The following is a 26,783-nucleotide window of genomic DNA, read 5'->3' as shown; positions in this document are numbered from 1 at the left end:
TGATGTTCTTATCCAAATAGCTATTGATCTACTCTGCTGCCCGAAATTAGCATCGTGTGTGAGTCATCCACAAGAATTTTCTGTTATGCCTCTAAGGATAGCAGCGGAAAACTTGGGAGAGTGACATTCAAGTATGGTGCTGGAGAAGACTCCTGTGAGTCGCTTGGACTGCAAGGCGATCAAACCGGTCAGTCCTAGAGGAGATCAACCCTGACTGCTCTTTAGAAGGCCAGATCCTGAAGCGGAAACTCAAATAGTTTGGCCACCTAATGAGAAGGAAGGACTCCCTGGAGAAGAGCCTAATGCTGGGAAAGACTGAGGGCAAAAGAAGAAGGGGACGGCAGAGAATGAGGTGGCTGGATGGAGTCATTGAAGCGGTAGGCATGAGCTTAAATAAACTCCAGAGGATGGTAGAGGACAGGAAGACTTGGAAGAACATTGTCCATGGGGTCATGATGGGTCGGACACGACTTTGCAACTAACAACAACAACAACCTTCAAGTGCACAAATGGGTGTGAAGCAGCAGTAGGACTCCTGCCATTGTACCCCACTGACGTTTGTGAAAAAAATAAAGTGACTTTCTGAAAGAGAAAATCTCTTTCAGAGGTTGTCATGTGACTTGGTCTCTACAGACATTATTATCAGAATGACAGAACTGTCTGGGAAAATTTCAAAACAAGAGAAAACAAGAGAAGCTGATTTAGGGTGGAAGACTCTTCAGTTTCCATGCCCCAAAACATTTCTGCCGTCAGCAAAACAGGGGCTGGGTGATAAATACTTTCCTCCTTATTGTAGCCGCTTGATCGAAAAGCAGCCTTTGAACATGTTCCAACATATACACATATAGACAGAATAAAAACAGATCCACACCCTCTGGGATTAAACTGTGCTAAATGAGAAGGGAAACTGATTGGACGTTCATTATAAGACCTTCAAAAGACATTTCTGGACATTCTTCTTTTTTCCCCCCTTTGGTTACTTAAAGACAAGAATAGAAACAGAATCTGGATGGTATCAAAACTGTTACTGAGACGGAACGTCATCATCCCATATATGTTAAGGAGAATAAGACTAACCTGGAGTAGCCATCCAGGTTCCGTTTCCTCCCTGCTTTGGGTAGTAACCATCACTGACAAGGTCTCTCACACCCACTCCTATAGCAATAGCAATAGCAGTTAGACTTATATACCGCTTCATAGGGCTTTCAGCCCTCTCTAAGCGGTTTACAGAGTCAGCATATTGCCCCCAACAACAATCCGGGTCCTCATTTTACCCACCTCGGAAGGATGGAAGGCTGAGTCAACCCTGAGCCGTGAGATTTGAACAGCCGAACTGCAGAACCGCAGTCAGCTGAAGTAGACTGCAGTGCTGCATTTAACCACTGTGCCACCTCGGCTATACACACAACTTTCTAATTCATGGTCAGTCAACCTTCTAATCACCAGGAATGACCTTACTATATTTTTTTAAAAATGATAATAGAAACATCTGAGGGCCATAGAGTCCCCACTTTTGAAAAACAACAACATCAAGCAGGTAGCTTTTATCATCATCATCATCATCATCATCATCATCATCATCATCATCATCATATTTTAACGACCCCATAATCTTTTGCTAGGTGGAGTCTGGGTAACTGAATGGAACTAGCAGAGTGTTTAATGGCCGGATGCACTGCCTGTCGCCAATGCGGAGTTTTGCTCGGCAGATATAGTCTCATTGCGCCCAGAGAGAGAAATATCTGCATCTACCTAGGATCGAACTCACAGCTGCTGATTGTGAGGTGAGCGCTCCACCTCTAGTCCACTGCACCACTCCTTTGAGGATTAGACAGAAAACCTTCAGCCATCCAACTCCTGCAAGGATTCTCAGCTGATAGTGAAATTCATTTTCTTATTATAGTAAGTGAACATGGTTTCTTCCTTTCCTAACATAAAGACATGTGGAAAAGAACCTGAGAAGAGAATTGATATCAGTGTTCGGATACATAAACCGGGGGGGGGGGAGAGAAAGAAAGAAAGAAAGAAAGAAAGGAAGGAAGGAAGAAAGAAAGAAAGAAAGAAAAAGAGAGAGGGAGGGAGGGAGAGAGAGACAGAGAGAATGAATGTTTAGGAGCTATTTTTCATTGCCAGAGAAACTAGTACCAGAAATAATCCAAGCTCCAGCCACTTAGTTTCATTTCAATATAAGAAAAAACTGAGAGTAAGAGAGGCAGGCTTTCATGGGAGATTTTTCCAAAGATGCTGGCCAGCCACCTCTCAAAGCTTCATTTATTTAGCATATGACACCTCTTCATTAGTCTTTCTGCAGGTTGTAGCAGTTTGGCTCTTCATGATCCCTTCCATCTCCACAACTCTATGATGCTATGACTTTCCGAAGAGCCGGCTGCCAAAGGCAGTTATTAAGGAAGATACTCAATGATAACAAACTTTGTAGTCAGATTAAAACAAGGCACAACAAAGACAAAGCTATATAAATCTATGACACATCTATCCCTCTTCATCTCGACACTGAAGCATTATTCATCTCTCCCTACTCTACATTCTACATGCATTGCGTATGTTTAGCCACTGATCAACATGGATAATCTCATGATCCTATTGTATAGATAAGCTATGGAAAGTACTCATGTGACATTCCTACACATGAATAAATAGCCGTAAAGTAGAAATAGAGAAGGAGAGACAAATGCGTTGAAAAGTTCTGTGGAGACAGGAGACGTTCTCTGACATTTCCTGTGATTTAGAACTTCAGTTATACTTCATTTAACGTTTACATGGAGATGTAAAGCTTTAAAAAAAAATACTGCAGTACGCTGATGTTAGATTCCATAATTAACAGTACATCAAGAGAACTTTCCTTTTTCAGTCTACAGTGAATGAATGAGTTCAAAACATGGGGTTGTTTTAATAATTCAAATACAACTGAATCTAGGATTAAATCTAGAATGAAAATGGCCTCTAAAAAGGAATTGCTGCTAAGAGTTCATTACTGTAGCAACTTGGGTAGTGCTATCAAGATAAGTTCTTGTGACACAAAGAGATGAAGCTTGCTCGTTGTCACTCTCTCCCCTCCACCCTAAACCCCTCCCCTCAATTTCGACTCGTCCACAGAATCAGAAAAAGCAAAAAGCAAGCAAAAAGCAACAATCTCTCCCGCTGGATTTAACAGAACTCCACAGAGTTGGAAGAGACCTTGGAGGGCTTCTAGTCCAACCAGCTGCTCAAGCAGAAAACCCTATAGCATTTTAGACATGTGACTTATCCAGTCTCTATTTAAAAGACTCCAGTGATGGAGCACCCACAACTTTCAAAGGCAAGTTGTTTCACTGGTTAATTGTTCTCACTGTTAGGAAATTCCTCCTTAGTTCTAGGATGTTTTCTCCTTGATTAGTTTCCATGCATTGTTTCTTGTCCTGCCCTCGGGTGCTTTAGCAATAGCAATAACAGTTAGACTTATATACCACTTCATAGGGCTTTCAGCCTTCTCTAAGCGGTTTACAGAGTCACCATATTGCCCCCACAGTCTGGGTCCTCATTTCACCCACCTCGGAAGGATGGAAGGCTGAGTCAACCTTGAGCCGGTGAGATTGGAACTGCTGAACTGCAGATAACAGTCAGCTGAAGTGACCTGCAGTACTGCACCCTAACCACTGCGCCACCTCGGCTCTTGGCGAAGAGCTTGACCCTTTCTTTCTTTGTGGCAACCCCTGAGATATTGGAACCCTACTATCATGTCACCTCTAGTCCTTCTCTTCACTAGATTAGCTAATTTCAGTTCTACAGAAGGCTGGATTGAAACAGTAGAATTCTTCCTAACCTTTATAAGGTGTGGTGGTAATTCTAAGTGAAGAACACTGGAAATGACATTCCCCTAACTCCACTGAAGATGTTACCTAGCATGGCAACAGAATGTTCAGAAACCAACCCACCAGCTCGGAGAATGAACCTCCACCCCAGTTCTAAGTGAATTTCTAGTCCAACTGATGTCTTCACCTCAAGATGTTTGAGGATTTGTGGCACAGTAAGGTCAATGAGAAAGACATCCTTCCCTTCCTACGATGAAAACATTGCTCTACTGTGGAGGGGAACTTGGGGACTATCAATGGTTCCACTGGGAAGCATTTCCTACAATTGTTGTGACATCCATGTTGCATCTGACTTCAAGACCATGGAAGGCAAAGTTCTCAGTGAAATTCCAACTGGAAAAGGCTCCTCTTCAGGAAGAAGCTTCTTGGATGAGAAGCAAAATGTCTTCAAAGAAAAACAACAACAGTGTCCAGTTGCCTCCAGAGAAAAGCACCTTTGGGCTTCTATTCAGATTTTCCTATTGCTTAAACAACTGGTGCATATATGCATTTCTGCCAATCTTTAACAGCTTAGATGTGAAATTTCTATTGGAGCAATTTATTTTGCTAATTTATTTACGGTTTTGCCACCACTCCCCTTCCAGAATTTAATTTCAAGCACATTAGATCTGCGCACCCATTTAATACTCCATCCGAGAAAAGAGCTTTTGGACTATCACTGTTAAGATAATAACTAGCCGATAAACCTACATCTGGACACACAATTCACAGTTTCATCCTAAATCTGCTTCACAGGTGAATTCCTTCCACAAAGTTCAAAGGTACTTAATTACTATAATCCATGGAAGACTGCAGAGTCAGACATCTATAGAATTAAGGCAATTCAGACTAATTATTAAGAGAATTGCTTAAGAGTTCATAAATCAAAATAAGAAACAGACAGGCTGGGGCAGAAAATTCAAGGTCTTGCACTATTATGCAATAAGCCAGTGATGGCTAACACTTTCCTCCTTCTCCATGCCAAAATCAACGCGTGTGCCCTCACCCATAATACAATGTGCCCTGCCCTCTTGCGCATGCGTGCACGCCCCCCACCCGCACTCCCCCATACACATGCATGACCCTCCCCTGTGCCGTGTTTTGGGCCTAGCAGGCCTTCTTGAAGCCTCCTGGGACCAAAAACAGGCCACAGGGTGTGTGAGCTGCTCCCCCCTCCCCCGCATGCACGTTTGAGCCGCCCACCCTCCTGCGCATGCGCTTAGTCTCCAGCATGCACTGCAGAGGCCCAAAAATCAGCTGGCCGGCGGGAGGCGCATACACATGCGCAGTGGAGCTGAGCTGGGTGATGGTTCGTGTGGCTGCAGAGAGGGCTCCGTGTGCCAGCTGTGGCACACGTGCCAGAGGTTCGTCATCACGACAATAAGCTATTGACGGTCACCTCCTAATACGGATGCATTCCTTAGATCAGTGTTTCTCAACCTTGGCAACTTGAAGATGTCTGGACTTCAACTCCCAGAATTCCCCAGCCAGCATTCGCTGGCTGGGGAATTCTGGGACTTGAAGTCCAGACATCTTCAAGTTGCCAAGGTTGAGAAACACTGCCTTAGATGAAGAAATGCTCGCAATACTTGTGTGGCAAACCAGATGGGGAGAGACATCTGGCTTAAGGCCTCGTTCGGGATATCTCCTCACCATTCACTAGGAATTCACAGGGAATCCAGCCCAATTACAGGAAGTCCTTGACTTATAACAGTTCATTTAATGACCGTTCAAAGAGTGGTGCGGGTGGCCTAGAGGTAGAACTCTCGTCTCACAGTCAGGAGGCTGTGAGTTCCATCCTAGGTAGAGGGAGATATTTCTCTCACTGCACACAATGAGAATATATCTGTTGAACAAAACTCCTCATTGGCGACAGGAAGGGTATCAGGCCAGTAAAACACTCAGATCCACTCCGTTGCCCAAACTCCACCCTGCAAGGGATTATGGGGTTGTTAAAAGATGATGATGATGATGATGATGATGATGATGATGATGATGATGATGATGATTTTAGTGATTGTTCAAAGATACAACGGCACGGGAAAAAGTGATTTATGACTGTTTTCCACACTTATGGCCTTTGCAGCATCCCCACAGTCACATGATCAAAATTCGTATGCTTGGCAACTGTTTCGTATTTATGACGGTTGCAGCATCCCGGGGTCATTTGATCCCCTTTTTGCGACCTTCTGACAAGCGAAGTCAATGGGGAAACCAGATTCGTTTAACAATCACATTACTAACAACTGCAATGATTCACTCAGCAACTGTGGCAAGGACTGTAAAATTCACTTAACCAGCGTCTCACTTAGCGACAGGAATTCTGGGTTCAATTGTGGTCATAAGGCTATCTTTGAAGAAACACTTCAAAGCAAACATGCTTAAAACTAGCAGACAAAATCTTTGGTTATTCCCACAGTGAACGAGAGCACATATATAGGATTCATTTCTCAGAGCAAGATTTTTTCTTACGTTGAAACTAATACCCTATTTTTGGACTATAGGACGCACAGGTGTATAAGACGCACCAAGATTTCGAAGAGATAAGTAAGAAAAAAAAGTTTTCATCCTCCCTGGCCCCCAAGAGCATTCTGCAGGCTTCAGCAAGGTTGGGGGAAGGCAAAAACGTCCCCGATTTTGCGAGAAAAGGGCAGAAAATGGGCAATTTTTTGCAAAACAGGGGCATTTTTGCCTTCCCCATCCCTGCTGAAGCCTGCAAAAAATGGCCCATTTTTCGCAAAAATAGGGTGCTGGGGTGGGGCTTCAGGTGGCCAAACATGGCTGTATTGAGTGTATAAGTTGCACCAACATTTCCACGCTCTTTTAAGGGGGGAAAAGATGCGTCTTATACTCCGAAAAATATGGTAATTCAAATTAAACATCTCAACATGTACAAAAGGGTGCATGGAAAATAGAAAAACCACATCAAGGTCCTGAAACCTCTGGGTGCAGCACCTAAAAGGATGACGCAAAAAGACCGAAGGATGTTGGGTAGCTTTCTCCAAGCGCCTGCAAGTATTTTTAGCTGGAGTTTCACATTGCACCCTATAATAATCTTGGCTCTTTGACTTCGAGACATGCTCATTTCCTACCGAAAGAGGAGATTAATGCCCAAGCTGCTTGTACGGAAAGTCGGTGCCAAGAAAAGTCTGGATGCACTCCTCCTTCTCTTCGTCCATCTAGTTTTTGGTATATATATATTTTCCCCCAGCTGATTAAAACAGGTGTTAGGTTCCAATGTTTGCAAAATGGGAAACCCATGTCAGTAAAAGACAGTAGCTTTCCAAATTCCCTCTTGGGGGGAAGTGGGGGGGGGATTTTGAAGGATATGCATTATTTCTTTCATCACAGCCTTCCACTGTTCTGGCTGGAGTTGCAACCCATCATATCTGGAAGACATCACCAAGTACTTTAGATATCCCAGCTAAGATGGAGGGAGGGAGGCTCTGTTTTCAAACACAGCTCGAGAGTAAAGGAAACAGCTGTGGGAGTAAGAGTTCTGTTATGGGCCATCAGCAGCCATCAGAGCTGGCAGCAGATTCAGACAGTGAGGAGGTTGGGGAGGAACATGGGCCAGTCCTGGAGGCTTTGGAAGGCTCTGATGAGGGCTCTGTATCGGAGGCAGAGAGAGGCCAGAGCCGTATGCCAGTTATCAGCTGTCTTCGGAGTCAGACATCAGTGAGGCAGACAAACAGCAGGAGCCAGTTCCCAGTGTGCGCATGCACAGAGTTGCCAGATGAAGGGAACAACTAAAGAACAGGGGTCAACTTGGGAGTAAGGCTCTAAGTAAGGTAATAAGGGAGTAAGGTGGACGATGAATGGCTCCTCCCAGAGGAAATGAAAGAGGAGCGAAAGGGGAGTAGAGTTTGCAGAAGACAATTCGTTCGCTTAATTGGTTCGCGACTCTTAAAGATTCCTTGTCAAGTTCTGCAGCTCTCCAAGACAGATAAGGTCTGTGACTATAAATCCTCCCTTGAAAGACTTTGCTGGATGTGAATGAGCAGAATTCACAGTAAATTAATAAAAGGGTTTTTTGTCGAGGCAAGGAGTTTGCTTCATGCTCTCGGGACGCCTCGTTCAGAACCAATTCATCACAAGAACAAAGACTGCCTTTTCTCTAGAACTATCAGTAGCCTGGATATCAAACCATTCGCCCAGTTTCGCCCGCAATCTCACAATCACTGCTTGGGCCTGCGGTTCCTGGGAAAGTTTCAACACAACTCTTGCACAACGGATTTACTATTAAGCTGCCTGATCTCCGTTGCTTTTCTCTGCTAGGGACTGCCACCTCCGATGAGCTCCTGTTGCAGACTTATCATTCCAACCTTGATTAAGCCAACCCAGAAGAAAGGAACCATTTCTGAATGGCCATGGAATTGGGGCAGCAGCTTTAGCCGATCATTCTTGAACCATGACTATCTGGACAGAGGAGCACTTTTTCTTCATGAAGGCCAAGAAAGATTCGAAAAACTCTTTTGAAAGTGTTAAAGGCAAGCCGCTTGCCTTCCAGTTTGGGGAAAAGAGGTGAGATCTGGGAAGTTGGAACACTCTTACAGGACCATAATATAAAAGGGGTTGCCACAAAGAAGAACGAGTCAAGCTATTCTCCAAAGCACCTGAGGGCGGGACAAGAAGCAACAGATGGAAACTCATCAAGGAGAGAAGCAACCTAGAACTAAGGAGGAATTTCCTGGCAGTGAGAACAATTAATCAGTGGAAGGACTTACCTCCAGAAGTTGTGGGTGCTCCAACACTAGAGACTTTTAAGAAGAAACTGGACAGCCACTTGTCTGAAATGGCATAAGGTCTCCTGCTTGAGCAGGGAGTTGAGCAAGGTCTCTTCCAACTCTATTATTCTGTTCGGTAAGACTTCCTATGCTTACGTGTATCCATGCCAGAAAGCTCCATAAAAGCCCAGAATGATATAGTTTTTCCTACCATGGGCAAGAGATTGGACTAAAAGACCTCCAAGTTGTCTTCCAACTCTATTATTCTGTTCTATGATTCTTTCTATGATTACATGCAGTGGTGGGTTGCAGGCGGTACGCCCCGGTATGGGCGTACTGGAGCTTGCCCGGAGCACCGGCTACCATTCCGGTATGGTGTTCTGGAGGACCCGCCCGAGCTTCTTACCTGTCCTTTAAAGCCTTCGGCGCTTCCGCGCATGCGCATGGCACGTACAGCGCCTGCGCAACACTCCACCGAGCAGCTAGAGCGTCACGGAGGCATTGTTGGAAAGTATGACACATACTGCGCACCGCGTATGTTATGTGGAGAGCGCCAGGCCCCATTGCAACCGTACCAGTTGCAACGGGATCCGGAACCCACCACTGATTACATGTGATGATGTTCGGCTATTGTGTTTGAAGAGGACCTTGACATCTAACAGGTTGTGGGCTGTCCCCAATGTGCAAGGCCTATATGAGCATAAAACGTTTTGCAATAGCAATAGCAATAGCAGTTAGACTTATATACTGCTTCATAGGGCTTTCAGCCCTCTCTAAGCGGTTTACAGTGTCAGCATATTGCCCCCAACAACAATCCGGGTCCTCATTTTACCCACCTCGGAAGGATGGAAGGATGAGTCAACCCTGAGCTGGTGAGATTTGAACAGCCGAACTGCAGAACTGCAGTCAGCTGAAGTAGCCTGCAGTGCTGCATTTAACCACTGCACCACCTCGGCTCAAGTTTTGCCACATGTCAGGAGACATGTGTGGCCACAATTGTAGCCATCTCATCCAGCTCAAACAAAATCCAGAATGGTACAGGATCTCCTGCCCATGGACAGCGGGTTGGACGCTAGAAGACCTCCAAGGTCCATTCCAACCCTATTATTCTGCGTTCTGAGTTCTTTTCTGCAACACAACATTCACAGAGAACCCTTCTCTCCCTCCCTCCCTCCCCCCCCTCTCTCTCTCCATCCCTCCCTTCCCCTCTCTCTCCCTTTTTCTCTCTTTCTCCCTCTCCCTCTCTTGCACCCAGGTCGAAAGCTTTGGGGAGGGAAAAGGAAACGGGTCCTTGAGATGGTTACATACATGGCTTCTGACACCGCAACCGAGAGAAGATTGTGACAGAAAACACTCTCATCGCCTATACATGCAGCAGCCAGTTTGACAGCATTTCCAGCAGTCCGAGAGGGAATTGCACCGCCTTCTCATTTTACTCCCGCAACGGGAGGGGACACAGAGAGAGAGAGGCAGGAATGCAAATCTGAAGCTGCCAGGCCTTCTCGCCAGGCCCACACGTTGCCTCCTGGAAAAAGAAACTTGTTAGGGAAACTTGCCGGCTGTTGCTTTGTTTCTCCCCTAACAGGAAAGGGTGCCATGGCGTTCCCAGATTGGTCGCCTGGGAGCAATTCCTACACACCTCAAGCAGCGGTTGTGGGACAGGTGGCTTACGATGACTCGGTTTTCCAGGTTGCAAAAGATTTAGCCGGGTGGATTTCGCAAAGGTGTTTACCCTTCTTCACGTGCTGCTTTCTCACAAAGCAAAGGGAGGGCAAAGTGGAAAGAGAGTGTGACAGCCTTCATTGGTGTCCTCTTCCACAATGCCACCGTTTGCCGAATTGTTTTCTTCCCTAATCCCCCAGGAACATTCCTAGTCTTGACAAACTATTAGGAATTTTGCCAGTCACTGCTTTCATCACACCTATATACTGCATGAGTCAAAAAGAGGGCTGTGAAAAGGATCTGCAGATCCTTCGCAACCTGAACATAAATTGTTTCAACTTCTACCCTCAAAACTGCACTGCACACCAGAACAACTAGACACAAGGACAGTTTTTCCCCAAATGCCATCACTCTGCTAAACAACTAATTCCCGCAACACTGGCATATTACCTACTAAGATTGCATTACTATTGTTCTTCTCTTCCTTCCTCGTACCTATTTCTTCCCACTTATGATTATAACCATGTTGGTTGAATCTTTAAAATGTATATTGTTTTATTTGTTTCCTAGTATAATTTGATTGCTTATTAGTAACCTGTGACTTTCACTAAGTGTTGTATCTTATGATTCTTGATGAGTGTATTCTGTTTTATTTCTCTTTATGTCCACTGAGAGCATCTGCACCAAAGACAAATTCCTTGTGTGTCCAATCACACTTGGCCAATCGAGTCTTCTATTCTATTCTATTCTGAAACTTAGAAACCATGTACGTTTATGTACATATCCACGCACGCCTTTTCTGGCATTCTCAAACAGGTTGCACAACGCGCTTCAACGAGCAAATCTAAAATAATTGTTTGAACAATTAAGCAGGTCCTTTTTTTTTTTTTTTTGAAGCCGGCTACAATGTCCTTGACATTCGTTTTGTTAGGTCCGTACGCCCTTCCTGAAATGAAGCAGGCACACACCAAGATAGACAGCTCGTAGGAAAACTTTCTGAGCATTTTCTGGTGGCGCAGAGAAAAAGCTCTCCTTGGGGAAGAAGAATGGAATTCTCCTTCGTCACTTTTGGGTCAACGTTAGGGAGGGTTGAGATGACGAATGCCGTATCTCAGAAAAGGGATGTCATAGGTTAAAGGTGTGGTCACCCAGAGTTTCAGGTAAAGCTGAGGTAAAAGTTAAAACCAAACGATTTCCTGGTCTACCGTTGCTGAGTGAAGCCAGCAGCTATCATGTAGCTCGCATGTCACCCATATTTCTCTGCAGAGGAGAGAGCCTGCATTCTATGTATAGTTTTACGGGGGTTATATCTGAAAGATTGACTGAAGGCAACCCTAGAAATAGAATATAGAAATCTCGGCCCAGAATAACCACTCAGGATTAAAGCAAAAGCACCTTTTCCACTCAAGTTTTCCATTTCTTCTCTGGATTGACATTTCTTTTAGCGAATTTTGTCATTCCGTTTTACCACTTTCTGTGCCACAATTATTAATTGAATTGCTCCGACTGTCCAGTGAGTAACACAGTTGTTAAGTGAATCTAGCTTCCCCACTGATTTTGCTCGTCGGAAGGTGGCCAAGAGCGATCACACGACCCCTCCCCCAGGACACTGCAACCATCATAAGTGTGAGTCAGTTGCCAGGCACCCAGGTTTTAATCACGTGACTATGGAGATACTGCAATGGTCGTAAGTGTGAAAAAGGGTCACAAGTCACTTTTTCCCTTGCTGCTGTAACTTCAAAACTGTCACTAAATGAACTGTTGCAAGGCGACAACTACCTGTATCAATTTATCAAGTAGTTTACCACAGTTTACATCATATGATAAATAGATAGATGATTGATAAGAGAGAGAGAGAGATGATAGACACAGAGAGAGAGAGAGTTAGAGAGATAGAAAGAAAGGTAGAGATAGATAGATAGATAGATAGATAGATAGATAGATAGATAGATAGATAGATAGATAGATAGATAGATAGATAGAAAAGAGAGAGATGACAGAGAGATAGAAAGGTAGATATAGATGCTAGGTACAGATAGAAAGAAAGAGAGAGAGAAAGAGAGAGTAGAGGTATAGATGATGATGATAGATAGGAGAGAGATGATAGATAGAAAGGTAGGTAGGTAGGTAGGTAGGTAGGTAGGTAGGTAGGTAGGTAGGTAGATAGACAGATAGATAGATAGATAGATACATAGATAGATAGATAGATAGATAGATAGATAGATAGATAGATAGATAGATAGATAGATAGATAGATAGATAGATAGATGATAGATATAGGTAGAAAGAGAGAGAGAGAGAAAGGTAGGGATAGATAGATGATAGATAGGAGAGAGATGATAGAGAGATATAGAAAGGTAGAGATAGATAGATGCTAGATAGATATAGATAGAGAAAAGGTAGAGCTATAGATGATAGATAGAAAGGGAGAAAGAGATACAAAGATATAGATGAAATATCTATAGGGACAAAGAGAGAGAGAGAGAGAAAGAGAGAGAGAGAAAGAGAGGGGGGAGGGAGGGAGAGAGAGAGAATCCTGAAGACCGGGCTAGCTTTTTGGAACTTAACAGCAAATCTCAACTTGTCAATCTCAACAAGATTCAACAACGTGCACACACAGAAAGCCGAGGACTTAGCCGTACTTACTTGACGGTAACTCGATTAGATAAATCCTGAAGGTCACCCGGATGAAAAAGCTGAGCTTCTTTTAATCCCAGGTTCTCACAAGCTTTCAAAAAGACGTTGATATTATCCTGCGAAAGAAGAGAGCAGAAGGCGTCCGCTTAGTTTAGGAGCGTGGCAGAAAGCATGCAGGTCTCAAAGTTCAGGCTGGTCTTCAGTATCGCCGACAACACGTAACATTTCCTGTGGCCCCCGGTAGCCACTCCGCAGCTGGCTTGACTGACAGGCAGGTTAAAGATTAGCAGGTATAAAGGCAAAAGAAAAAAAATATGGGGCTGGCCAGTGAGGAGCGCCAGTGAGGAGCGGCATCCCCCCCCCCTCGGTGTCAGCTCTGCACACAAACGCCCTCTTTAAAAAAAAAAAGAGCTTTGCATGACAAGCCTCACCTCTCACATTTAAAAATAACTCCGGCTGCTGACATTCACCCACCCAGGAATGGTTACCAACGGAGGAGCGAAGGAGGAGGAACTCTCGTTTCTATGCCACCGAGGATTGCAAAAAGCACCACCTGCGAGTGGGTTTTGGTTACCAGAGGACGGAGCAGAGAAAGAGGAGAGAAAGAGGCAAAGCAGAAGGCGAGGCCAGAGCAGAATCTGTGGTTTCACTGGGCAAACTGGGTGTGGCTGAGCATTTATTTGCACCACCACCACCTGCTCCAGGGAGAGCTTACCTCCAGCCCTGCCGAGAGAGGTGGAGGAAGCGAGGTTCTCCATGGCTGGGAATGCCAACCTGTCTTAACTCTTTAGCGTAAGTCCCTGATCCTTCCCCTCCCAAGAAACGTTTCAATCATAAACTGTTTGCTTGTTTAGTTTGTTTTATTTGTCAACAAGTGCAAGGGAACAAGTATGAAAACGCATGAAAAAAAATGGCACAAATAAATGGACATAAATAAACAAAACATAGCCATAAACACATAAAAAGAGTACATATAAATGGGCCAGTAGGACAGGAATGGTAGCAGGGGGGGGTTCCTGCCAGTTCTAACTTCTTCTTCTATAGAAGAGGTTCCACAAATCTACAGTGCCGTTTAGAACTGGTTCCAGCTCCCTCCCTCCGCCCGTCCGCACATCAGATGAAGAGTGAGAGGAGGAATTTTGGGAGTTGAAGTCCACAAGTCTTAAAGCTGTCAAGTTTGAACACCCCTGGGTTTTTTTTCTAAAGGGTTAGGGGTGCAAGGGCCTTGTAACTTGACAGCTTTAAGACTTGCACACTTCAATGCCAGAGTTCCTAAGCCAACATGACTGGAAGAGGAATTCTGGGAGTTGAAGTCCACAAGTCTTAAAGCTGTCAAGTTTGAACACCCCTGGGTTTTTTTTTCCTAAAGGGTTAGGGGTGCAAGGGTCTTGTAACTTGATAGCTTTAAGACTTGCATGCTTCAAATGCCACAGTTTCTGAGCCAACATTTTGGTTGCTAAACAAGAGCGTTGTTAAGTGAGTTTCACCACATTTTTCAAGTTGGCCCTGCCCACCCAGTCACATGATGGCCAAGCCACTCCCACTCAGTCACATGGCCGGCAAGCCATTCCCACCCGGTCACATGGCCGGCAAGCCACTCCCACAAATCAGGCCACACCTACAGAAGAGGTTCTAAAAATTTTTGAAACCCACCACTGAATGGTAGGCACTCTGGTACACTTATGCACGCCCCCTTAGGGACCTCTTAAGAAACATGTAAGGTCCATGATAGAAGGTAAAAGGTATGGGGGTTAGAGGAACTAACAAAAAGACCAGGTAGGGTGTTCTACACTTTTACCACTCTAATGCTGAAGTCGTATTTCCGGCAATCAAGATTTGAACGGATTGCATTTAGTTTGTATCTATTGATAGCCCTTGTGATGTTGCAATTGAAGTAAAAGTAGTCATTAACAGAACAAAAACCCTTCAGCGAAAAACCTCAGGGACGACTCACACCCTGGTCGGCACTTCCTTATCCTCCTACCACCATCGGGAAGGAGATATAGAAGCATAGCCAGCCACACAAACAGGCTGAAGAGCAGTGGGCTGTCAAGACTCCGGAATGCAAAATAACATCACCACTATGTAGTACGATGGACTTGCAGGGCCGGTGCAATGTGTAACATGGTCACACTGGTGCAATAGGATTGGGTGTCCGTTAATATGATTTATAAGGTTAGGGCCATGATGGCGAACCTATAGCACGCTTGCCATAGGTGGCACACAGCGCGTATTGTCACCAGCTGCTCTTCTGGTTTCCAGTGCTCCAGCTGGTCTTCGTGGGCACTGGAGCACCAGAAAAGAGCCGAGGTGGCGCAGTGGTTAGGGTGCAGTACTGCAGGCTACTTCAGCTGACTGTTATCTGCAGTTCAGCGGTTCTAATCTCACCGGCTCAAGGTTGACTCAGCCTTCCATCCTTCCGAGGTGGGTGAAATGAGGACCTAGACTGTGGGGGCGATATGCTGACTCTGTAAACTGCTTAGAGAGGGCTGAAAGCCCTATGAAGCGGTATATAAGTCTAACTGCTATTGCTATTGCTAAAATGGCCTGAAAACGGCGTGAAAATGGCCCAAAAAAATGTATTGAAAACAGCCTGAAAACAGCCCGAAAAACTGCCAAAGTGGCCGAAAACCAGGCATGCGCGTATGTTCCAGTTTGTGCACTGAAAGGGTTCACTATCAGTGGGTTAGGGGTTTTCTGTTTTCACTGTGAGTTGTATTGTGTTGGGTGTGTATGTGTGTGCACTGAGGGAGCTCATCCAATCTCGTTGCACATATGTTGTGCACCGAAAAAATAAAGGAATGGTTGTAACGGTCTCTCCTTCCTGCCTTTGGGCTGGCCAGCTGGGGCAAAGGGAAGCCCCGTTTGGCAATGTTTGAAAAGTGACAAGCCTCCCACGTGTCTGGCGAGGGGGAATGGGGAAATAGATGTTTTCTCGCTCTCCAGGCACAAGAGGTTAAGACGAAAGCGAACTACGCTCAATTAAGGGCTCAATATCCCTGCTCTGAAAGCACAAAAAGAAGGCCGTTGTGCAGGGCAGTCGGGGATTAGAAACCCTTGAAATTCATTTCCGCGGCCACAAATATTTGTATTTGTCCTCTCTGGATCCTATTTTGTGGGCTGAGAGAGGACAAGGGACCAAAGTCCATGGCGGAGGAGAGGTCGGAGTTTTGCTTGTAAACAGGTCTCCGGATTACCCTGGGCTGGAATAACTCCAGCAGCCTTTGCTCCCTGGCACAGCATGTGGCTAAGCTGGGCAGGTGCCCAGGATGCTAATTCTTTGGGGGGGGGGTCAGCACACTCCCACATGGTTTGGGGGGGGGGAGGCAGCCATACCAAAAAGCAGCCCACCCACTGCTGTTTGCTCTGCAAACATCTCGGAGATTCCTGGATTCCAGAATGTTTCCGCTTCTGATACTCAAGCTTGGCTCCAACTAGCAATCCATCGAAGGGCTGCCTAAAAGCTTCCCAGTTTTGCAGTTATCAAAAGATAAGTATTGGATGGCTGGAGAAAGCTAAGTTTGGAAAGTTCGTGTTAAAAGGAAATCGGGCCACCGAAGAACATGGTGAACACAGAACACAGAGCACAGAACAACTCAAAGAACTAGTACAAGATGTAGAGAGACCTTGGCCCATAGAGTCACCAAGAGTCGGACACAACTGAATGGATAACATCATCAAGAACAACTATCGGCTCACTCACGCCATCTTGCAGCTTCGGTGCTTCCCCCACTGAGTGCTGTCTTCCCGCTGAATTATGCACCTGCCTCCTCTTTCACGCTCATGAGGTTGTAGGTGCCAAGACACATAGCTGTGTTTACCAAATATAGAATAATCACATTGGAAGGGATTTTAGAGATCTTCTAGTCCAACCCCCTGCTCAAGCAGGAGACCTTATGCCATTTCAAACAGGTGGTGGTGCAGTCTTTTCTTAAAAGCTCCCAATTGTGGCAGCGCTCGCAACTTCTAAAAGGAAGCCACTCCACTGGCTAGGAAGTTTCATCTTACTCCTAGGCTGCTTCTCTCCTTGAGTGTTTTGCATTCATGGTTTCTTGTTCTGCCTTCTGGTGCTTTGGAGAATAGGTTGACACCCCACTTCTTTGTGGACACTCCTCAAATATTGGAACACTGCTATCATGTCACCCCTACTCCTTCTTTTCTCTAGACTAGTCAGACCCAATTCCACCAACTGTTCTTCATATCTTTTCGTCTCCGGGCCCTTAATCATCTTAGTTGCTCTTCTCTGCACTGTTTCCAAAGTCTTGGAGAGTGGTTTAATCTCCAAGCTTGTTTCAATTTAATTTCTCAACATTTGGTAAAATCAGCAGCAGGATTTTCTTGTCCTATTCTCCTTAGCTTATAAATGTCTTGTGTGTGTGTGTCAATGTCCCGACTGACAATCGCAACCAAAACAATCACATTCGAGACATGCCAATGTCTCAGTGCAAAACTTCATCGAGTACATCATTTCGGCACTATTGAAGGCAAAACCAGCTCTACCTAATTCCCACGCAATGCCACATAGTTACAATATGAAATTCCCCCTCCCCCCCCATTAGTGCAGGTCACATTGTCCAATTGAGGTTTTGTTGCATTGTTATGAGAAAGTGTCTGGGTTTGGCTAACACCTGCAGATGTGTCCTTAGTTCTCACGGCTCTCCTCCTCGAAGTCTGGAGTCTGCGTTCCTTCTCACCCTTCCCTTCCTCCCTTGTTCATTGGGAAGCTGAGAAGCGATAACAGCATAAGCCCCAGTGCGCCAGTGTGGCCAGCTGGTCATGTGATTGGCTATTAGTTTGCAGCTAATATTTAAATTCTCAGAATAGAACAAGGAAATTCTGATGATGATGTTACCTAGTCTGGTAACGAAACGTCCAGAAACTAAATTGAAAGAAGCTTGGAGAACAAACCACTGTCAAAAATCTAAAACCCGAGCCATAAGTCTTGTCTATTATTTCAGGGAAGAATTACCCCCATTGATTTCAGGCGGTCTGAATCCAGCAACCAAATCATGGGACGATATGTTATTTCTTTTGATCTCAAAGCAAGAGGCAGAGCTGTTTGCACAAAAGGGACCTCTTATCATGAGAAAGGCATGTGAGAGACAGACATGTTATGCAGTAAAGTATTTTTTTAAATAAAAAACAAAACAAAAAATAATTCCTGGCCCGCACTCAATTCCAGCTGAGCAACGCTTGAGTTGGCTGCTTTCTTCACTTGCTTAAGCAAAGGGATGGGCAGGAATCGCGTCATCAATGCGAGATGTGGAATGTGCTACCAAACCACTGACATCACCCTTCTCCCTTCAGCTGGGCACTACTGCAAGCCGGGGTGGGGGTGGGGGGCTTTTTTAGCAGGGACAGGAGGGGGGAAAAGAGGTGTTTGAGAAAGGGATAAACCACACTCTAAACCAGGAGTTGATCCCCTAGCACAGGGATGAGCAAACTGCGGCTATGGAGCCGCATGTGGCTCTTTTATCCCTCCGCTGCGGCTCCCTGTCGTTCAAAATATGCGTCACAACTGCCAATATGCGACACCTGCCAGAACGTGATTTTCTTGAGCTCTTTGACCCCAGAAGGCCAACCATGGATAAATCCAAGAAAAGAGAAGTTTCAGAAGAAAACAGAACATTTAGTTCAACTACATATGCTAGTTCTATAGCTGCTCAGGAAATAGTCAGGCACAAGAAGGGTTTGGGGGCTCCCGGTGTTTTCTTTTTTGTGGGAAACGGGTCCAAATGGCTCTTTAAATGTTTAAGATTGCCGACTCCTGTCCTAGCACAAATGCTGGCTTCTCTTCTATCTTAATTCACATACTCACGCTTCTACAGGTAGTCCTCAACTTACGATAGTTCATTTAGTCACCCTTCAAAGTTATGTGATTTTCACACTGACTTCTGTCACAGCCTCCCTGGGGTCATGTGATCAAAATTGGGAACTGATTCACATTTACGACCATTGTAGCAATAGCACTTAGATGTATATACCACTCTACAGTGCTTTACAGCCCTCTCTAAGCAGTTTTACAGAGTCAGCCTCTTGCCCCCAACAATCTGGGTCCTCATTTGACCCATCTCGGAAGGACGAGTCAACCTTGAGCCTGGTGAGATTCAATCTGCCAAATTGCAGGCAGCTGGCAGTCGGCAGAAGTAGCCTGCAGTACTGCACTCTAACCACTGCGCCATCGTTGTAGTGTCCCGGGGTTCATACAACCCCATTTGCTACCTTCTGACAAGCGAAGTCAACGGAAGAAACCAGATTCCCTTAACAACTTTGTTACCCATTTAACCAGTACAGCCATTCGTGTAACAACTGTGACAAACAAATAATAATAATAATAATGTTGGCCTCAATTGTAGTTGTTAAGTCAAGGACAAACCATACTTGATTTTCAACAGGGCTAAAAGTCAGACAGGAAGGAGACCGAGTCGTAATAGCTGTGAATTAGTTAGTATATGTAGGCCCTAACAAATTGAAACCTTTCAGTCAATTATACAAACACTTCTCTTCAAGCATGTATTCTCCCGACTTCAAGTTGTTTCAGTGTATGTTTCTTAATTCTGAAACACTTCAACAGCACACACCTGTAGCTTATACTGAGAACGACACAATTACAGCCTTACAAATCATGGCATTGTAATAACAGGAACACCGATGAATACCGGATAACAAATAAGCCGAATTAAAATATTAAAGTGGGATTGGGTATCTCCCCCCCAATATCACACAACTGGTCGCGGAAATCGCTATGCTGTCCTATTTAGGCATGTTTTTGAGGCTGGGCGCATGAGTGGTAGGCATGCGCATGAGCAAAGCACATGTGCAGAAGGCCAGACACATGCGCAGAAGGGACGCAAAGCGGGCGGGTACCCGCACGGCAAACCGGTGGTAACAAAATGTGAAGCCCACTCCTGACACCAGTTAATTTATAGCTTCTACAGAATGGATATATTTGCACATAGGGCAAATGGTGTATTTGTGTAGATGCTAAGAATACATATCCCAAAGTATTTTTCTTCTTCAAGAAAATCAGAGTATAATAAATTATGAACATGCACAATGAAGTTTTTCTTCCTTCCCCTTCTCTTTTCTTTTCAAATCTAGTTAGAGAAAGAATTATGGGAGGGAGGGAGCCCACACACGGGATTATTCAGCACAATTTTGCTGCATTACTCAACAGTTGTCGTGGAACTGAACAATCATAACCTTCTATTTACCTTTGGTACGATTTTTTTTTCCACCTGATTCTTGGGACATTCTTTGGAATAGTCACAGCCTATTCGTGGCTCTGGATTATCAGCAGTCTAAATTTCATCATGGTAACCACGAGATTTCTCCATCAAAAAGAGAAGATTAAATCCTTGGTCATATGAATTCTTTTCACAGCCTTTTAAGGTTTTGAATCTTGAAGGAAATTGTATGGTGTACCCTATTAAGCCTTTAATTAACAAAAATCAAGAAGTAGAATAATCTCTATATATATCTACAGTATATCTATCTATCTATATCTATCTATCTCTATCTCTATCTCTAATCTATATCTATCTATCTATCTATCTATCTATCTATCTATCTATCTATCTATCTATCTATCTATCTATCTATCTACCTATCTACCTACCTACCTACCTACCTACCTACCTACCTACCTATACCTATACCTATACCTATACCTACCCATACCCATACCCATACCCACATACATACATACATACATACATACATACATACATACATACATACGTATATCCCATTATCTATCCCTCTATCTGCCTGCCTGCCTGCCTGCCTGCCTGCCTGCCTACCTACCTACCTACCTGCTTTTCTAACAGATAACAATAAGAGCTGATATTTAATTGATTAATAAAATGACTCTAAAATATTCTCACCACAATAACTGTAAACCCTTACAGATATACAGTACTGTAAGAAGGGGCCAAAGAGCATTGAACAAATGTCTCACTTAGCAACATACATTTGGGGGCCCAATTGTGGCCGTATGTCCAGGACTACCTGTATAGTGACCTGAGGAAGACTACATCTGTAACTGTATGAAAGTTAATCTTGACATTCTTTAAGCAATTAAAATATCTAAAAACCCCATAAATTCTGGCATCTTAAAATTACTAGTTTGTATATACTGGTAGAATACATATTTTCTTACACACACACAGACACAGACACACACACACTGACCAACCCTTGTCACAAATCTCTGGAAAAGTCAACAACTCTGAAGCTGTTTCAAGTTTATGTAATTCCATTTACAACAGTATCATAGTTCTAGCTATATAAATGTTTCGTTCCTTTCTGTTCTCTTCCTTCCTGCAAACTCTTACACCCTTTCACCTTCTCTTCAAAGCCCAGTCAATTCAATAGTAGTTTGTCCTTTTCAACTCTGTCACGTTGATGAGTCACTGCCTTGAATGAAACATACGGTTTCCCCTGTATTTCTCTAGTATTCTAAAGAAAAATGGTGCAAGGTAGTGTTAATATTTTCAATGTGTGTTTGTGTGTATGTTTGTATGTCTGTGTGCTAAGCAATATTTCATTCCCAGGAAATATCCCCCATTATCGATCTTATTCTGAGAGAGAGGGGGAGGGAGGGAGGAGGAGGGGGAGGGAGGGAGAGATAGAGAGAGAGGGAAGGAGAGACAGAAGAAGGGAGAGAGACCAAGAGAGGGGAGGGAGGGAGAGGGAGAGAGAGGAAGGTAGAGAGAGACCAAGAGAGGGAGGGGAGGGAGAGGGAAAGAGGGAGAGAGAGACCAAGAGAGGGGAGGGAGGGAGAGGGAGAGAGAGGAAGAGAGAGGGGAAGGGGAGACAGAAGAAGGGAGAGAGACCAAGAGAGGGAAGGGAGGGGGAGGGAGAGAGAGGAAGGAAGAGAGAGACCAAGAGAGGGAGGGGAGCGGGAGGGAAAGAGGGAGAGAGAGACGAAGAGAGGGTAGGGAGGGAGAGGGAGAGAGAGAGAGAGAGAGGAAGAGAAAGAGACAGGGAGGGAGGGAGGGAGAAAAAGAGCAAGTAAGACCATCATTCTCTTTCCTTCTATTCTGCTAATAGGTAGAAATTTAACTCCCTTTAAAATGTCAATCACTGAATTCAATAATGAAATATCCCAGCGGCTGCCATTTTTTATTTTGTGAATTCCTTTCAATTAAGTACTACGGACATCACAAGTTTGGCCATGAAACCGTAGAATCTGGGCCAGGCTTGTGAAATAATAAACAAGCTCTTTGACGAGAATAAATCCATTGGGCTGCCCCTAAGATCATGCACTTAGCTACGGCGTTGTGGAGCTGCACGTTAAGCGAAGCTAAAGCTGTGCGTTTGCAGCCACACCCTATTTTTTTAACGTAAAGTGTACTGCCTTGTTTTGGGGTTTTTTCCCCCTTCCAAGGTACTATGGTCTAGCTTCACTTATCTTTTGGCAACCCCCTACAAAGAAGTAACGAATTGATCCTAAGATCAGGGAAATCCAGGATCAGCTTTTGGCACTGCTTCCTTTAGGAAGGTGGAGTAGCATTAAAGATTATGGATCTCCAGATCAGGGGCTAACCCAGGTGCTAAGAGAGGCTTGCAGGGATTAAATCCTCTTCTTAAGGAAGCGGTAAATTTGACAGCTGCCAAGGAGCTGAAAGACGTACATGAAAAGCACTGCTAACCATTCAGTATTCCCTGTGTGAGCCATCCCAGTTTTTGCAGGCAATTTTCTGCAATTTTTCTGGCGCTGGATTGCGGCGCATACACTGTGTATATTCAGGGCGGGTCCTAGTAATTTAGTTTACCTATTAAGAGCATGAGAACAGCTCTGGTGGATGATGCCAATGGGTTACTACTTAGTTCAACCTGGCGCACTCTATTGGGTTGTCAAAGGCTCAGTGGGACCAGAAATGATCCACATGGGGGTGCTGCACAGGATTCCATTAACTCCACCATAAGGGCTACCTTGAGGGAATCCAAAACCCACCCACTGTCGACCCGGTTGGCCTAGAGCAGGGGTGTCAAACTTGATTTCATTGAGGGCTGCATCAAGGGTTGTGTTTGACCTCGGGAGCTGGGATGGGCATGACCAGGATGGGGATTGCCAGCATGACATCACCTATGCCAAGGGGCGCCTGTGGTGGCCTGACTGCTCTGCCAGTGAAAACGTGCTCCCGACCTCCATTTTCGGCTGCGACGGCCTCCTCCAATCCTCTGCCAGTGAAAATGGAGCTCAGGGAGGTCACGCAGCAGCCCTCGCGAGCTCGATTTTCAGCTGCGACGGCCTCCTGCAACTCTCTTCCAGTGAAAATGGAGCTCATGGGGGGCATGAGCGGCCCTTGCGAGCGCCATTTTCATATGTAACCCTCTGCCAGTGAAAACCGAGCTCAGGGGGGCTGCATGTGACCCTCACAAGCTCTGTTTTCACTGGCAGAAGCACCATGGGCCAATCCTGGCCCTGCCAGCCAGATCTAAGCACCTCACCTGCTGGATCCGGCCCCTGGGCTTTGAGTTTGATGCCTCCAGTCTAGAGAAAGAGCTGAAGGCAGAGAGGAAACACAAAACTCCAAATCTCGTCTCGTGAAAGGAGGACAGAATGAATCAGTGGTGGGTTGCAGGCGGTACGCCCCAGTATGGGTGTACCGGAGCCTGCCTGGAGCACCGGATACCATTCTGGTACGGTGCTCTGGAGGACTCACCTGCTCGAGCTCCTTACCGGTCTTTTAAGTCTTTGGTGTTTCCACGTATGTGCATGGCACATACAGTGCCTGTGCTCCGCTGAGCAGCTGGAGTGTCACTGAGGCTGATGGAGGCACTAAGATGCGCGCTGCGCACATGTGTGGAATGTCGCCAATCCCGTTCCAACCGTATCGGTTGGAATGGGATCCAGAACCCACCACTGGAATGAATGCAACCCAACTGGCTTACCATAACCCAGCCAGACCCACCGCTGTCTGCCTAGCTAAGGGGGGGAGAGGCCTGGTGTCATGAAGCCACTGGTTCTTCCCTGCTTTAGACATGGCTGGCTGGGATCAGCATGCTCCAGGGAAGGGCCAGGACCAGAAGGGTCTCAAAGACAGGAATTGGCCTGCTCCACTCAACCTCCCAACAGCTCATAATTGAAGCATGATATCACTGAGAACCTGCTTCCCTATTAATTTGCCTGATCCTTCGCGAAGCTCTCAAATTAGTGGCTTCCCCCATCCCGAGGGCGGCGAGCGACCCGATTTAAAACGCAGCCTTGTGAACCGAAGAACCACTTTTCCAGGGTCTGAAATTATTTGTGCAGACAAAACACAAAACATTCCTCCATAAGCCCAGCAGCTGAAAAAGCGAATAACCAAGCTTGTGATCTCAGTGTTATCTTCAACAAGATGAGATACGCAAAAGGATAAAACAAGACTTGAGCAAAAAAAGAAAAGAAAAGACAAACAAAAGATCCCCAGGGAAACTTGATCTGTCACTGCTTTATAACGATCGGCAAATAAGACTTTCCATAGGATGAACAGAAATGTGATTATCTACTAAAGCCTCGAGTTATCCTGCAGGAAAAGGAACAATCAAGAGTCATGTAAACTAGACTTGGCAGTTTCAGCCATCACTGAATGTCAAATTTGATTAATAAGCAAATAAACTTCTCAACAATGAGCATGGCTTGATTTAAAGATATTGCCCAAATGGCTTTGAAAAGCCAAAATGAAAGCCCTAATGAAAGCTTTAGATTCTATGTAATTTCATGTCTTTATGGCTTTTTCTAAAGCTTTCCAGTTGTGCAATTGGAGGCCAAATCCAGAGGGAGGTTCAAAACGGACACACCCGGTGCTTTAGACTAGGCAACTATCCTCCCCAGCAGTGCTGCCTAGGGGTTGGAAAGGAATGTCATTGCCACCGATTGGCTTGGAAATGACAGAACAGATGGTGAAATGGAGGGTGAGGCTGGGGCTAAAGGTTGAAGTTATTGCCACGGAGGGAGGGAGGGAAGAGAGAGAGGAAAACAAAAATTAACTACCCGAGAAAGTGTACACAACTCAAATTGAGAGAACTTGCTTTCATTTTCTCTCTTATCCTCCTGATCTCACCCTTTGATCTAATTATGGCTGAGGAGTGGAGAAGACCCAGCTCATTCTCCGGAGTTCTTTTTCTCCAATGTTCTCAGTTAGGATGCAAGACTCCAGCCCCAGAAACACAAGGGATTCGCAGATTCTTCAAGAACAACATGTTATTACGTTGTATTAGGAGCCGAGGTGGCTCAGTGGTTAGGGTGCAGTACTGCAGGCCACTTCAGCTGACTGTTATCTGCAGTTCAGCGGTTCTAATCTCACTGGCTCAAGGTTGACTCAGCCTTCCATCCTTCCGAGGTGGGTGAAATGAGGACCCAGACTGTGGGGACGATATGCTGACTCTGTAAACTGCTTAGAGAGGGTTGAAAGCCCTATGAAGCGGTATATAAGTCTAACTGCTATTGCTATTGCTATTGCTATAGGGGTGGCTGGGAATAAAGTTTAGGTCAAGTTTTTGTAGTCCTTTTTCCTAATTATTCCTTAGGATGGCCCGGATTTTTCAACTCAACTTCACAAAAATGATGCCAGATTCTACAGAGGCACGCTCTAGAGCAGGGGTGACAAACTCGCCATGTCACATTGTCATCACATGACGTATCACAACTTCCCCCCCCCTTTTGATAAACCGGGGGTGGGCCAGCGCATGATTCATCTGCCCTACGGGCTGTGAGTTTGACACCCCTGCTCTATAGCAACAGTTCCTAAACTTTTTGGCACCGGGTACCGGTTTCATGGAAGGCAATTTTTCCATGGACTGGGTGTATGTGTGGGGGAGAGAAGAATGTGCAAGCTAGATCCCTTGCACGCTCGATTTACAGTAGGGGTTTACAGTAGGGTTTGCACTCAGGGGTGAAATCAACATAACACTTGCTACTGGCTCACAAATGTGAGCAGGACCTCCCATACATGCACAGAGCATCAAAAACGGGATGTGATGACGTTCAGGTGGGTGGGCGGAGCCTCCCGCTGCCACGCCTAAGGGTTCACCTGAACCAGATAGAACCGGGTGAATGCACCACTGGTTACACTCCTATTGTAAAAACTTGATGATCTGAGGTGGAGCTGAGTTCGTGGGCAGCATCGTCAAATACAGATGAAGCTTCACTTGCTCGTGCACTGTTCACCTCCAGTTGTGCAGCTTGGTTCCTAACAGGCCATGGACCAGTACTGGTCCATGCCCTGGAAGTTAGGGACCCTTGATCTAAGGGGGTTAAGAGTATGGAGGGCTGGAGGATCCTGACACTCCCTGAGACCCATCCACATTTCTATCCGAGGCATGGGCTGCTGTGGCAGCTGGTGGTGGCTCCTTTCTCTCCGCTACGAATTTCACCAAATCCACCCTTCACAGCCTGCTGATAAAGGCAGAGCTGGCTCATAAGTTTGCCGTCTCCCCACCCAGCGCCAACAAAAATGAAGGGAATGCTGATCAGCACCAATGATGCACATCATAAAAAAACTTCACTTTGAAACTAGAGATGGAGAAGAAAGACAGGCTGGCAGAGAGCTGGCCAGGAAGTGTTCAGGGCAGGGCAAGTATGTGCATTCTTGACTCACCCATTCTCAGGGCCGCCTACTCTCTGGCTCCTACGTTGAAGGACATTCGACAACAAGGAGACAGCAAAAAGAAGATGACAGTCCTCCATTCCTTTCTTTTTGCTTCGCACTCACTAGAATGCACAACTTCTGGCCAAACCAGTTTAGGTTTTCAAGCCTGCCAGGGGACGAGCTGCCAACACCCTGGCATAATCCCTTGTCATTGGGCTCGCTGGAAAACAAGAATGCGTGCGCCCAGGACTTTTGAATGCCTTCGTTGTTGGGTTTAATCAGCCACAAACACAACATGTTGTTTGTGTTTCCACCATGGTGAACGTGAT

At 45.4% G+C, this 26,783-nt stretch overlaps 1 protein-coding gene across 2 annotated transcripts in view; it reads right to left on the bottom strand.

Moving 5' to 3' along the window:
- LMO7 (LIM domain 7) overlaps window positions 1-26,783 on the bottom strand; it is a 194,169-nt gene that overhangs the window by 81,434 nt on the left and 85,952 nt on the right. For both annotated transcript variants that reach the window (XM_087726758.1, XM_087726757.1), the window contains exon 4: window positions 12,884-12,990. In XM_087726758.1, coding sequence (XP_087582884.1) covers window positions 12,884-12,990 — 107 coding nt within the window. The remainder of the gene's footprint in view (window positions 1-12,883; window positions 12,991-26,783) is intronic.

Source organism: Thamnophis sirtalis, unplaced genomic scaffold (genome assembly GCF_051295495.1).
Source record: "Thamnophis sirtalis isolate CommonGarterSnake01/CBP01778 unplaced genomic scaffold, rThaSir2_p1.2 scaffold_12, whole genome shotgun sequence".
Lineage (NCBI taxonomy): Eukaryota > Metazoa > Chordata > Lepidosauria > Squamata > Natricidae > Thamnophis > Thamnophis sirtalis.
This window is presented reverse-complemented; position numbering and strand designations above follow the sequence as displayed.